This window comes from Amblyomma mixtum, chromosome 2 (genome assembly GCF_055824585.1).
Source record: "Amblyomma mixtum isolate Tamu chromosome 2, ASM5582458v1, whole genome shotgun sequence".
In the NCBI taxonomy this organism is placed as follows: domain Eukaryota; kingdom Metazoa; phylum Arthropoda; class Arachnida; order Ixodida; family Ixodidae; genus Amblyomma; species Amblyomma mixtum.
Window position 1 is genome coordinate 275,919,047 of NC_143013.1, and position 15,594 is coordinate 275,934,640.

Consider the following 15,594-nt stretch of genomic DNA (forward strand, 5'->3'; position numbering starts at 1 on the left):
CGCCCATTTCTACCGCTCCGGCTAAGGCGCCAGCTTTATTTCAGTGCAGTTCAGTCAAGGTTGCGCTATTGTTTGCTTATCTGGGGAGTCACTGGAAAAGAAAATCTTGAAAGCCTTTTTTTATTGCAAAAGAAATCTATTCGCTTTATCGAAAATTTATCAAGATATGACTCTACATCTTCCTACTTCAGCAAAAACCAAATACTACCGATACAAACATTATATTATGAGCGACTATCTCAGGTGGCATTCTTGGAACTCATAGCCAATCGTCAACAATTTTTTTCTAAATACACGACCGATCAAACACGATATGAGTTCAGGCACACCAAAATACAGAAACCAAGAAACATAACAAACTATGGTAGACAGTCTTTAAACTGGCAAATCCCAAACCTTTTGATCTCCTATCCCGACTTAATTGATATTATGGAGAAATCTTCCTCTCTCTTTGCTTTTCGTAAGCGGGCGAGAATTTATTTTCAGGAAAATGCACTATGATTTTTTTTCTGCTTACATCTTTCTTTTGATCACACATTGGTTTTATTTTTGTGTACACAGTTAGTTTCTATATATATGTGGGATCTGTATCTGCTCTTGCACTGCTCTGTTTTGTGTGTTTTTTTCCTTCTTTCTTTTGTTTTTCTAGGTATACTATTAGTTTCCATACATATTTTTGATCTATGTTCTTGCACTGTCCTTTCCTGTGATTTTTTTAGACGTGTTTTCTGCTTAATAAGAATATAATGAATGTTTCTATCAGGAAGTTGTGTTGCACAATCATTTGCACTGTGATCATTATATTGTTTATGTATGTGCATGTATGTGCCCCTTGCTGTTGTGTTCGAGTGGTGCTTAGGGCCCAGTCAGGCGGATTGATTTTCGCCTTTTGCCCTCTGCACCAAGGCACTGTGTTGTCTAAATTTTCTTGAATAAATAGAATAAATAAATAAGCTGGTTCCACATAGGTTGGAGCTAGTAACTATACCTTAATGAAACTTTAAGAAAGTCCCACTTAATTGGAACCGTATCCAGGTAGAGAAGTCAATAAAATATGTCTGACTGCTTTCCAGTTAAATGAAGAATTTTATACGGAATTCTGTGCTTATATGGAGTTCGAGTTGGACTATTAAGAAGATTATTACTGGAGGCCGCATTTTTAGGCACCCAAAGTGCACCTTTAGGTGTAGAAAATTTTAACTTTAAAGTACAATTTAAACCTCGATCGGAAAAAAATTGGCACTACAAATTTTAACAGCAGTGCAGATAATATCAAGCTGAACATCGGTGCGTAACGCATGCATTTTTCCCCTTAAATATTTCTGTTCAGTTGATAGGGAGAACTTGGTCCTGTCTTTTCCTTTGTCTGCGTCTTTTACGTGGGACCGGAAAAATGTGACTGCAATATATGTATGGGTCAATGAATGCTGGCTGTGAAATTATAGGAGTTTTCCATGCTGTGAGCTTTTTGTGAGCCTCTGTGGGAGCTCATAAGGAAGGTTATCTCGAACATTGTCCTGTACCTCAATAAAAAGATAATCCCCTTTTGTTGGCCTTGATAAGGTTTTTATTCTTCGTACTCTCATATCCATGTGTTGTCAATGCTTTCGCCAGCACTTCTGCCAATGTCGAAAATTGTAGGCTGAAGGACTGCAGCAAACGGCGCCAGTAAGACCACCGGTACGGTAAGGTGGAACATCTGGCTCGCCTTTCGATCTTGTGCTAGAATATCTGGAAATTTAAGAGAGGTTGCTCGTACTAGAAGAGTTCGTGTGTTTAAAACTGCAGGGTGCAATTGACGAAAGTGAGGTTGAGTCAAGGTTAAAAATGCGAAGTTGAAATGGTGCACGCAATGACGTTGAAATACACAATGTCAGGTTTTGAACTTATCCTTTTCCTTACGCGTGCTTCCTAGTTTTGTGCGCATGCATTGTGCTTCGCGGTGCTTGCTTTGCCTCTGCACGACCCCTGATGCTATTCTGGCATTCCTTTTGCGTCAGCAAGCTTGCCTAAGGAGGAGCTTACGTCTTCACAGCATTTTGTTTTGTGCATATGCCCACTGTCACTGGTGTCTTGCACTACTTTGTTTCGTTATAATGTATTGCCTATATGAGACCGGACGTCAATGCGGGCCATTAAATGCAGAAAGTGATTGATCGGTGCTGGCGCAGAAATATGTTTTCCCCAAACAGTGGAAATTCGCTGCCTTGACAGCATTCAGCCAGAAAGGTTATCGCTTTCAGCAGTGCATCAGTTGCATGAGACGAAGCTTTAGAAACACGAAGCGAAGATGTGGCAACAATAGCCGCCACTTATGCAATTTTTTTCCGCCGCTTATTGGAAACGCTTTACTTGATCCTCCTCTCCAACGCGTTATTTGGACTCAAGCCCGCAATGTGCAGAGCTGTTTATTGTTTCGGAGCAGCACGCTTATTACGTATTGACCGTACATGAATAAATACGTACCGTAATGTCGGTACTGTCTCTTTAATATTCGTAGCTATGAATCGCTATAGATTTCTCGTTGCCATATATGTCTTCGAAAAACACGGTTTTCGAAAAACACGGATTTTTTTTTAAAAATGTCTTTCCAAACATTGTTTTCATCTTCCTTTTTATGTAAATGCAAATGAATAGGCCCAAAGGAGGACAGTTGAGTTTGGTAACCGGCCGTTGAAAAGTAAACAAAAAAAAATATAAGAGAACAAGAATGTAATGCCAGGGAGCAGGACCGGACAGTTTTCTAATAGCCCGTGGGAAAAGTTGGGTAAAGTGGGATGTAGGGAATCAGCATTTATACAATTTCACCATGAGCCTTTAAAAATATTTCCATAAAAATGAATGTCCTAAAGTGCAAATAGGTGTTAATTTCACTTCGTGAAATTTGTTCTTGTTCTTACCATTTTTCAAACTTTGCACTCAGTACATTTCGTCGCTAACTTTGCAGATCTTTTATCTATGCAAAATGTGAGGAAAAGGGGCAAAGCTGCGCAGAGAACACAGACTACTGAAAAAAACACAAACCCTCGCGCCGACTGCTACCTATAGAAAACGGTTTTATTTGGTTGACCAAGAAATACCGCCAGCAACAAAAAGGGTCAGACAACATGTTGTCTGATCCTTTTTTTTATTCACTCCATAGAGCAACGTCGTGCCTATAATCTTTCTGTTGCTCTGTTGCTTCTCTAGTGTCCAACCCTTATTGTTTTTAGTCCGTAGGACCTCGGGCTCCCTTTATATTTCCGTTGCTTCTCGAAGGTTCTTATTGCGCACACAAGTAAAACCGAATTCAGTTGGTAGTTTCCATCGCGTGTGTTTGTCTTTCTTTTGTCGTCGTGTTCTTTCTGCTGCTCTCCCCTTTTTTATAGAAGCAACTTGTCCAAATTGTCACACTTTAAGAGGAGAAGGTGTGCAATTTTACGACGGGCTCGGCGTAAACTTAGCTATAAAACTAATATATTTCAACTGGTATATATTTCACATAGGAAGGGTGGTTTTTATACCGACTTATAGCACATGCACCATCAGACCATGCACTAGCAAAGCGTATCAGCCAGATATGCGAGTTCCTTTGTCAGCAGCGCGATGGAAGGGCTACTCACACAGCCATCTTAGAACACGGAAATCCATCAGCTTCCACGATTCCTCGTGTTAAGAGGGTTTGTGCGCTTTTAAAACCACACATTTTTTTAGAAGCGGTATGCAATGACAAACACAGCATTGCGATGACAAACCTTTCCCATACACGCCTTTTAGACCGCGCCCATGCTCCCAATACCTATCATTCAGGCATATGCCTGCGTGTCCTACATATTTCTTTCCACAGGAAAGAGGTATCTGATATACATTTTCAATGCAATTAAGATTATTTATTCTCATGTTGCTTTGTACAGGCAAACGTCTTTTTAGATTATCTCAAATTTTTCGTGCACAGATCACTCAACTTTTTCGGGACCGTAAAAACACTCTAGCTCCCAAACGCTGCGCTATTTTTTCGGAATTATGAGACAGCCGATGAAAGTGTGGAATAACGAAAACTTTTTCGTTTGTTCGCGTAGCCTCTGGATTGTCCTGCGCTTTTTTCTGGCAGACTTTCTTTCGAACGCCTTCGGCGACAGAGACCAAGACATGGGAAGGGTATCCAGCGTTATCCAGCAACTTACACTGTTGAAAGAAACTTTGATGTCTGTGGTCCGGGCAGGACTTCTTTAGAGAATGAAGAAATAAAGGCGAGCAATGAATCTTTTCACGAGTTTATTCTGCGCTGAATGAAAAGGCAGCAATATTTTTTTCGTCCAAATCCTCGTTATGCTTTTGCGCTAGGCTTTTACCCTTGTAATATGAACCAGCAAGCCCAAGCGTCTGCCCTTCTGAACAAATCCATGTTCACTGATAAGTCTTTATTGAAGCCAAAGGTATGAAGAGATATCGTCTGGCCGGGATGATGGCAGTACATTCCGGAAGCTTATAAAACTAAGCAGCTTAATTAGAAGATGGTGGTTCATCTCTCAGCACGGAGGCTTTGTTAACAGTGAAGTGAATAGTTGAGCGGCTTGTTTATGGCACTTTGATTAATAGACGCAGAGAGCATGCATATAGCGGGTTGAGATTAATTTCTTCTCGATTCAGAAGCAATAATTGTATGTTCATCATCATGAACGGCTGCCTGACTACAACTGCAGGACAAAGGCCTCTCTCATACCTCTCCAATTAACCCTCTGATGTGCCAGCTTGGCTACCCTATTCCCGAAATCTTCTGAAACTTTTTCGCCGACCTAACGTCTTGACGCCCCTTCGCATGGAATCCAGTCAGTTACTGTCGATTGCCTCGCCTTTGCATTATACGCCCTTTACGAGCCCCTTTCTTTCTCTTTATTTCATTGATTTCATCTAGGATGTCAATAACCCGCGTTTTTTCTCTCACCCACAATGACCGCTTTCTGCCTCTCAATGTTACAGCAATAATTTTTCTTCCCGTAACTCGCTGCGTAGTCCTGAACTTAAGCCGAACCCTTTTCGTTAGCCTCCGCGTTTCTACCCCGTAGGTAAGTACCGGAAAGATACAGCTGTTGTATACTTTTCTCTTGAGGGATATTCGTAAACTAGAATTCATGATCTGAGAGCACCTGCGAAATGCGTTCCACCCCAGTCGTATTCTTTTGTTTTTTTCGCTCTCATAGTCGGGATTTAGGGTCACCACCTGCCCTAAGCAGACGTATTTCCTTACCACTTTTTGAGAACCTTGATACCAAATGTAAACTGCTGTTCCTTTCCGAGACTGCGGAACATTAGTGTGGTCTTCTGCATATTAAATTTTAGAACAGTACTGCTCTGCCTGTCTAACTCTGGTCATGTTTTGCAGTTCTTCTCCTGTCTGACTTTGCAATAGGCAGCGAATCGCAGTTTGTTAGGCAATCTCCACTAAGCCTTATTCCGAGCTCTTTCCCTGCCGTGCCTCAAAATACATTTTAGAAATAGGCGGCGAATAGCGTTTGTGATATCGTCTCTCCCTTTCTGACACGCTCTATTATCGGAATTTCATTGCTGACTTTGTGGAGGACTATGGGAGCTGTGCACCCGCTTATAATTTTATTGATGAAACTTTAAGGTTGTCCTGACTCTATTAGTGATTACCTTTGTAAATGTTTTATAGGCAACGAACAGTAAGCTTGGTGGTCTGTAATATTTAATGCCATTGAAGTTTACTTTCTTATGGATTATAATTACATTAGCGTTCTTCCTAGCGTCTGGTACGCTCTAGGTCATGTGAGTGATATGTGAGTTTAGACGTAGTGATGATGCTGCCATTCTGCCCGCGGGGAGGACCACTATATTCTCCCAGCCAACCTCGTGGCAATTTCGTGCTAACGTGGTGCTCTTTTAGGCTGTAAACGAGCTGCTTTAGTCGTGAGGAAGGGGGTATGTAAGTCTGCCTTCTTTGTAATATTGCGTCATATTAGTGCAGGTGTGCCCCTGCCTGGGTGACTAGTGGTTATTTGATGGTGCTGGGTGTACTTCCCTTATTGTATTCCTGGTTTGTGGAACTGTATCCTCTCCTTCAAGGCCCACGACTTGAATTCTTGGCTAACAGCGTGAGCACGCTCGTTACCCGAAAGTAAGGTGTATCCTGGCGTCCAGAGGACGTGTGTAGCCAGCGCGGTGTCTGCTGAACAGGAGGGTATACCTTTTGCCGGCAGGGGAGAGATGGTGCCAAGGCCGAATCCCCGACAAGCCGTTTGGAAGTCCATCACGATGGTACTTGGTCTTCGTTCGTCGTCCGATGCCCGCTTTCGATTGCAAATGATGGCAAGATGCTGCCATGGCGGTAGCTGGTTTGGGCTGCACATGAATAAAGCTAGCAAGCTAATGACCCCTATGAATCGTTCATTGTGGGATTGGTTACTGGTGAAGGTCCTTCGTAGTGTCAACTGTTACAGTTTACCGGCTCAGATAAGCTATCGTACATCTCTTAAGTGCGGTGATAAAACTGGCAAAGTGCCGGAAAAAAGTGTTCTTGCGATGCCAAGGTACGATAATGCGTGTAGCAGAACAGTGTCTCGCCTGTATCTGGTCTTGCTACGCGATTGTTAAAGAACATGGAATTCTTTTGGCTGGCTGGATAGTAATCTTCGCTTGTGTCTTAACTTTCACGAGTGTTTGCGTGCACTCTTTGTGAAACTCATTCCTGTAACATCGATGGTCGGAGTCCTCTGGCCAGAAGGATGGAGGTTCCCATGGTGGTTTTGCACTAACCTGAACATGGGAGTGCGCACGCGCTCTTAGATTGCCTCCCAGGCACTCATGGTCAGCGGAAAATTGGCGTAAATGTCTTGAAAATAATCTGCTAAAAGTATAATGGTGAAAGCTCGAATAGGAGCGAAATTGAATCAGTACAACCGGCCGGGAACCAGAGCCTTTTATTTTTCTATGGCTCCGGATTTGTAGAGTTGCACCAGCATTGTCCATCGGTAAGGCCTGGTTCGTTGCCTAAGTAACCCCAGCATGTGCATCCGGAAGGACAGTCATCAATACTCTTGCAAATCTGAAAAACAAGAGGAAAAGAAACGCGAAAATGCGTTTGAGCTGAAGAAACTTCCGAGCGGAATCGTTTTGATCTGTGTACCAAGTTAAATTCCCCGTAGAATGCGAGGCCATTCACGGTTATTATCGTCCTAATGGTGGCCACACATTCACCACATTGGATGCACTGCTTGCCAACCATACCGCTCAGATATTAGCAGTGCCAGGAAGAGTAGCGAAAGATAACCTGCCTTTTCCCTAGAAAAGACAAGCTTAAAAATGCAGCTATATGAGAACAATGTCGCAGATCGACTGAATTTCACCAAGGATACACATTTAACCTGGTTTCGCACAGGATGCAGCTAGTAACTAAAATTTAAGTGGAACTTTAAAAAATCCCGCTTAATTGCAACCCCCTTGCGGAAGAGAAATGAATAAGATGTGTGCGAGAAATTTTCACTTAAGTGAAGAATTTGATGCGGAATACTGCATTACTTATAAAGCAATTTCGACTATATTTAAGATTATTAGTGGGAGCCGCATTTTATGCCCAAAAAATGCACCTTTAGGCTCCATGGTTTTAAACTTTAAAGTACATATTAAACTTTGATCTGAGAAAATAGGCACTATAAACGTTAGCAGAAGTGGAGATTATATCAGGTCTGAACATCGATGCGCAATACATGCCGAAAAAATAAAAAAAGGCAAGGGATGCTTCGGTGTTGTAACAAAGGCGCTAACCTCAGAAGCAATTTCTTTAAAGGTGCACTGAAGAGGAAACTGAAATAATTTTCATACCGCGGGAATTCGATGTACACTCTCCGAGAATTGTTAGAAACATCGAATTATTATTGTGCGCGACCAATTTTCTTATAGAGTCGAATTAAACGTCTCGGCTCGGACCGTTTTCTTTAACTCACCTTCGAAAAGAGGAGTCAGTCATAGTGCGGAGTTCCTTTCAGCCATTCGCGTGGCTGCTTCGCTTTCGGTTTTATATTGTATTTTAGGTTTCTGTCAAGAAATAGTTTCATTGCCGCTAACTAGGTCCGCTGAAATGCAAATACGTGTGAACTCTTTGCTTTCGCTGATCGCTACGTACCGCTCCGCCGCTGGCAGAAAGAGACTCCACGCATTGGCTGACTTCTCTTTTCGGAGGTGAGTTAAAAAAAAAAAAAAGGTGGCAGCCGGGACGTTAAATCTGATATAATAGGAAAATCGGCCGCACAGGGCAATGATTAGAAGTTTGTAAGAATGCTCGGTGCGTGCAGATCGAGTTCCCGCGGTAAAAAGACGTGTTCGGAATCCTGTTTAGTGCACCTTTAAGGAGTGCCGCAACATATGTATCTCGCCGGAGCAAAGAGACGAAATCAGCCAGGACAGCAGCTTGGGCATGTTGGTTATTCATTTTTGACGGAACAGCGCAAAACACCTGGACAAGAGACAAGCGCTGACTTACAGCTGGTTTTTATTTCGAAGAAACACCGCTTCTTATACCTTCTTCTCCCTCTAAAAAAACACAAATGCGTCACAACCATATCGTTCAAGCGTCCAAAAAAAAACATAAGATAAATAATCAAAGAGGTTCATAATCACAGTTTTAACATTTAAAATTCTTTCTTAGTCAAAGCAACAGACGGCGTGCTGACACAATCGTCGCGCAGACTCGCTATCGAAGCTGCCTCGATTATTTCCCGGGACTAACTGGTCTTTGTGATTAGCCAAAGCTTTGCATTTTTGGAAAACAGGTGCACAACTTGTTGAAGGGCAATCTCTGCAATGAATTCCCAGGTTCCGGCAAGCTTGCTCGAAATTAGTTTTGTGTTCTAATAACCTTTCGTTCATGCACCTGCCAGTCTGCCCTATGTATTGTTTACCACATGCCACTGGCAACGAATAAACAAGGCCTTCGGTGCACTCCACAAAGGGGGCTCGATGCTTTATCGTGCATCCCTGCTTCTTTTTGATCGGGTCTGAATTGACTCGTCTGCACAGACTTTTGAGTTTGTTGGGAGCAGTCATCACAACATTTACGCCAGCTTTTCGACCTATGCTCTTCAGGCGATGGGAAACGTTGTGAATATACGGTATTGCTACTACTGGCCTCCTTTCTTTTTCTTTCTTTGCCTCATCTTGCTGCTCGGGCCTAGCCTGCATCAAGTGCTTTTTCATCTGCTTGGCAACAGAAACCAAAAGGTGCGAGGGGTAGCCCGAGTTGCCAAGCCGTTCAGCCTGGCGAAGAAAGCTCGCTTCCATTTTGTGCACACAGGATTTCCTCAAGGCATTTGTGAGGCACAAGTTCACAATAGCCCTCTTGGTCAGCTTAGAGTGAGCTGATTGGAAGGGCATTGGTGCTTTCTCCCCTCTGGGCTCATGGGCTCATAGGCGGTGTTTGCATTGGCTCGTGCATAGCGCCTCTACTCAGTGATTTGTACTTGGCGCGAAAAGACCGGTTCCTGAACGTAACCCTCGCTGATACAAGTGTTAAAAATGTATTTAGGTACGTTGATGACTACCTGGTTCTTTGTGATGGCCAACGCGCGAATACGTTAGAAACAGTAATGGAGGAGGTGGGTCGCTTTGCGCAGGCTTTGCAGTCACTTATTGTCACGCACGAGCTTCCTGCTCAAGGGTCACTAAGGTTTTTAGACCTGAGACTTGAGTTCGCTAAAGGGCATGCCTGCTGGGCCTATGAGCCCAGAGGGGAGAAAGCACCAATGCCCTTCCAATCAGCTCACTCTAAGCTGACCAAGAGGGCTATTGTGAACTTGTGCCTCACAAATGCCTTGAGGAAATCCTGTGTGCACAAAATGGAAGCGAGCTTTCTTCGCCAGGCTGAACGGCTTGGCAACTCGGGCTACCCCTCGCACCTTTTGGTTTCTGTTGCCAAGCAGATGAAAAAGCACTTGATGCAGGCTAGGCCCGAGCAGCAAGATGAGGCAAAGAAAAAAAAAGAAAGGAGGCCGGTAGTAGCAATACCGTATATTCACAACGTTTCCCATCGCCTGAAGAGCATAGGTCGAAAAGCTGGCGTGAATGTTGTGATGACTGCTCCCAACAAACTCAAAAGTCTGTGCAGACGAGTCAATTCAGACCCGACCAAAAAGAAGCAGGGATGCACGATAAAGCATCGAACCCCCTTTGTGGAGTGCACCGAAGGCCTTGTTTATTCGTTGCCAGTGGCATGTGGTAAACAATACATAGGGCAGACTGGCAGGTGCATGAACGAAAGGTTATTAGAACACAAAACTAATTTCGAGCAAGCTTGCCGGAACCTGGGAATTCATTGCAGAGATTGCCCTTCAACAAGTTGTGCACCTGTTTTCCAAAAATGCTAAGCTTTGGCTAATCACAAAGACCAGTTAGTCCGGGAAATAATCGAGGCAGCTTCGATAGCGAGTCTGCGCGACGATTGTGTCTGTTGCTTTGACTAAGACAGAATTTTAAATGTTAAAACTGTGATTATGAACCTCTTTGATTATTTATCTTATGTTTTTTTTTGGACGCTTGAACGATATGGTTGTGACGCATTTGTGTTTTTTTAGAGGGAGAAGAAGGTATAAGAAGCGGTGTTTCTTCGAAATAAAAACCAGTTGTAAGCCAGCGCTGGTCTCTTGTCCCGGTGTTTTGCGCTGTTCCGTCAAAAAAAAAAAAAAAGCAAAGGGACGGTCGGGTTCTGCCACGAGAAATATTTGAAAATGATGTTGCGGATAAGTTTAAAACACATTCGATGCGCCTCAAAACATGCAATAAATTCCGATACAGTTGATTAAAACTCAGCGTATTTAATAAAGACGAGATGTTAAATGTTGAAAGCCAGAGTTCGCCTGTCTGTTAAAACCAAATACAATGAACGCTTGAAGGGCAAAATAAAGGATGATGATGATGACAGTGCTATCGATAGACGTATCGATACTACTTGTTACATAGCAGTGTTTAGAGTTTCAGAAACATGATTTCCTATCGCGCCGCGGTTCGACAAGTTTTGGTTGTTTCGACTATATGCATGCACTGAAAGGGTCGCTTTGCATGCATGCTTTCCAAGAGCACATGAATTCTGCGCTCCATCATACGGCTTTTCCAAAGACTAAACAGTCCCATCAACACCAATAGATCGCATTGCACAACAAAATTTTTTCTCCACAAACAAAAAAAGATACTTTAGGGTGTGAATTAAATCTCCTTCACTGCACGGGCCTCTAGAATTTTGCCTCCTTCGAAAATCGACCGTCGCGGCCGAATGAATTTTGATGGAGGCAAAATTGCAGAGGCCCGTGTACTGTGCAATGTCTGCGCACATTAAAGAACCCCAGGTGGTCAAATTTCCTGAGCCCTTCACTATGGCGTCCTTCATAGCCTGAGTCGGCTTGGGTAGTGATGCAAAACTATACTATCGATAGTTGAGTCACTATAGAACTATCGATGGTAAAAAAAACTATCGGCAGTACTATCGATAGTACTATCGATAGTTCTATGCGGCATTGGTTGTTCATCACTGCTCAGTAGCGCGAAACGAAGACACATACCCAACAATTCTGGTCAAAAACAATGTTTGAGCAATAAACTGTTTATGAGCGCATTTTTTTCATATAATAATATATTTCACTGCAGCAGTCAGTATATTCGCATATCACCCGACAGCAGTCTTGCATTATTTTTTCTATTAACGTTTTTGCTATCGTCAAAAGCATTCCACATTAGTTTTCTCTGGCAGTCTTAGCTGTTCGATGCGATCAATGGAAACGCTTTAAAAGAAAAAAATTTGTTACGTATCAGAGGAATGGACCATCACCTTCAATACTGCTATAAGAGCGTGTTACAATTTTTCAGTATTCAAAATTTTGGTCCCAGAATGTTGGACATGGGACAAGAAAGTGCTGCAAGCAATGCAACTCATCAAGAAGGGAAGAAGACGAAGAAGACCTTGTTCGATCATTTGTCGCCTGAGGACATCATCATCATCATCATTGTCATCATCATCATTCATCGCCTCAGCTCTGTTGTTTTACCCAATTTTACTTATTGTATTTATTGAATTCGAGGACGGCCGCATCTTCAAGGCGGTACTGACCCTAAGGGAAGGGTACGGCTGCTCCAGCGCCGGTACTTCTAAAGGGACCGCGCCATCCGAAGAAGCCAGTGTGGAGGAAGCGGCCATAGTTCCACAGGGCGGAGATCAGCCAGGCCACGGGGACGACCACCAGTCAAGCGAGGCATCATCGCTCAGTGGGGACGAATCAACGATCATGGAGTGTGACGAGTTAGTGGCTGATATGGCCGACGCTAAAAGACAAACAGGGCAATGTCATCAGCAATATGGATAAGATAGTTGAATTAGCCGAAGTGTTCTACACAACTCTATACAGTAGCGAATGTAATCATCAAGTTACTGAGGGAGGTAGTCGAGCACAGCAATGGGACATCCTGCCAGTAACGAAGGAGGAAGTAAAGAAAAGCCTTAGGAGCAAAGCAAAGAGGGAAAGCAGCTGGTGAGGATCAGGTAACAGCAGATTTGTTGAAGGACGGAGGAGAGATTGTGCTACAAAAACTAGCCACCCTGCATACGCAATGCCTTGTGACCTCGAGAATACCAGAAGCTTGGAAGAACGCTAACATTATCTTAATTCATAAGAAAGGAGACGTCAAGGACTTGAAGAATTACAGACCAATCGGCTTATTGTCCGTTGCCTACAAGATATTTACTAAGGTAATCGCTAATAGAGTCAGGACAACTTTGGACTTTAGTCAACCAAATGATCAGGCAGGCTTTCGTAAAGGATACTCGACAATAGACCACATTTACAGTATAAATGAGGTGATAGAGAAATGAGCAGAATATAACCAACCCCTATATATAGCCTTCATCGATTACGAGAAAGCATTTGCCTCAGTGGAAACCTCAGCTGTCATGCAGGCATTGCGGAATCAGGGTGTAGAAGAGTGTTATGTGAAAATATTGGAAGATATTTATAACGATTGCACAGCTACTATAGTTCTCCATAAAGTCAGCAATAAAATTCCCATACGGAAAGGTGTCAGGCAGGGAGACACGATCTCGCCAATGCTCTTCACTGCCTGCTTACAGGAGGTACTCTGAGGCCTGAAATGGGAACAGTTGGCGATAAGAGGGAATGAAGAATACCTAAGTAATCTGTGATTCGCTGATGAAATTGCCTTGCTAAGCCACTCAGGACAAGAACTGCAAAGCAATGATTGTGATAAAGATGAAGTGTGGCAAGTGCGCTGCACGCACTCGCGCGCACGGGAGTAGAGAAGACGACGAAGTAGGAGAATACAGATCGGCTCGACCGTATGCTACGTGTACTGTTTCATTGCTAATTATCATTACTACGATACAACATATTTTGGCGACGAGGATGCTGTTTTGATTCGGGACCTTCACGTGGCCTGCTCACCTCCCGTCATGAGCTTTTCTGGGCTTCAGCCACCACCGCCTTTCCTGCCGACTCCTGGTCGTCCTGCCCTTCCATGGGAGCAATGGGAGCTGGCGTTCCGGAATTACATGCTGGCCTCTGGTGCCTCTACTCTGGGCGCGGACAGGCGGAAGGCCATCCTGCTGAATTGCATCGGACTGGAAGGTCAGCGCATTTTTTATACATTGGCGCCGCCGTCGTCCACTCCAGCGCCTACAGCAGCTGCATCGCACTCCGGTGACGAGGCGCCGCGCCTTGACGAATTTGATGCGGCGATATCCATCCTGTCGGCGCATTACAAATCGTCCGTGAATGTAATCGCCGCACGTCACCGCTTTCGCCGTCGAGTTCAGGCTCCAGGAGAGACAACCGATGAGTACGTCGCTGTCCTTCGCAGCCTCGTCGGCGACTGTGGCTTTGGGACCATGGCGGACGATATGATCAGGGACCAGCTGGTGGAGAAGACCTCGAGTTGCCATCTGCGTGAGCGCCTACTCATGGAAGGCTCCTCCTTGACTCTGTCGCGCGCCGTGCTCCTTGCTCGACAGTGCGAGCAAGCTTCCCGTGAAGCCAGGGAATTGGCTGAGGAGGACGCTCCAGTACGTCGTGTGGGATGCGAGCGCGGATCGAGGCATACACCACCCCGGCCCATTGCTGCAAGTGCCAAAGTCAACCATCGCAACCTGCTGCTGCAATACCAGAGCGCATGTGCTACCGTTGCGGACCTACGGCCCACCTGGCGAACAACCCTGCATGCCGAGCCCGCAACCGCAAATGTCGTCGGTGCGGCAAGATGGGCCATTTCGATTCTCTCTGCAAGTCGTCCGACCGTCCTGTTCAAGTTAAGCAAGTTGCAGATACTGCTGACACATCGTCGATGCCGGATGGCTCCAGCAGTGCGTCTATTCTCAATGTTGAAAGTCAAAAAAATGGAATTTTCGCCTCGGTCCTGATTGAAGGCAAGTCCATCCGCTTCCTGATTGACACCGGCTCATCTGTGTCAATTATTTCTGAAGACCTATACCACCGATTCTTCGCTGCAATGGTCCCGCTTAAACCAACTGCAGTTCAACTATTGGACTATTCTAAGTCTCGGATTATAGTCCAAGGCTGTTTTGTTGCCACAGCCAAGTTTCACGACCGTACCGCCTGCATCCTGCTGTACGTTGTGTCGGGAGGCACAACGCTGCTGGGTCTGGATTCCATTGCAGCCCTACAAATGAAGATAAAAGGTGCATCGTTGGAATGTCTTTCCATGACGCCTGATACGCCTCTGTTACCTCCTGAGCTACGTCCACACTTCGAACATCTCTTCTCCAAGGAACTCGGAGTTGCTCGTGGCTACGTGCACAAAGTCAGAGTGCAGGATTCCGTTTCTCCTGTTTCTTGCAAGCTCCGACGGCTGCCGTTTGCCATTCGACAGCAAGTGTCCGAGGAACTCCAGAAGCTTGAAGCTCAAGACATCATTGAACGGGTCGACGCTTCGAAGTGGATTTCACCGATAGTCGTTGCTCGGAAAAAGGATGGCTCTATCCGAATGTGCGTCGATTTGCGTGAGCCGAACAAGGCTATTGTGGTCGACAGTTTTCCTTTGCCTCAAACGGAAGAACTTCTACATAGCTTGGCCGGGTCACAGCGTTTTTCGAAGTTGGACCTTGCCTCGGCTTACCATCAAGTACCACTTAGCCCTGAGAGTCGGGAATTGACCACATTCATTACCCATGATGGCCTCTTCCGCTTCAAACGAGTGTGTTTCGGCCTTGCTTCGGCGCCTTCGGCTTTTCAGAAGATGATGCACTTAATTTTAAAAGGGTGCAAAGGTGTCCTCTTCTACATCGACGATATCATAGTCCATGGCACCACCCTACAGGAGCACCTGACCAACCTTCGTGCTGTTCTCGAGCGCCTGTCCCAAGCCGGACTCAAGCTCAACCACAAATGTGTCTTCGATGTTCCCAAGCTCACTTTCTTGGGGCACGTTGTCAGTGGTGAACGACTGTTTCCGCTTTCTTCTGCCATCGAGGCGATTACGAAGGCTCCGACTCCATCTAACATCGGTGAGCTTCGCTCCCTCCTTGGACTTGCGGGTTTCTACTCCAAGTTCATCCCGCATTACTCCGACGTCGTTGAGCCTATGCGCGCC

At 44.8% G+C, this 15,594-nt stretch overlaps 1 protein-coding gene across 1 annotated transcript in view; it reads left to right on the forward strand.

The window, feature by feature from the left end:
- The window catches only part of LOC149364076 (uncharacterized), a 110,813-nt gene that overhangs the window by 41,684 nt on the left and 53,535 nt on the right, over positions 1–15,594 (forward strand). The window contains exon 3 of the mRNA XM_089568632.1: positions 15,238–15,425. Within this exon, the coding sequence (XP_089424758.1) occupies positions 15,238–15,425 (188 nt within the window). The remainder of the gene's footprint in view (positions 1–15,237; positions 15,426–15,594) is intronic.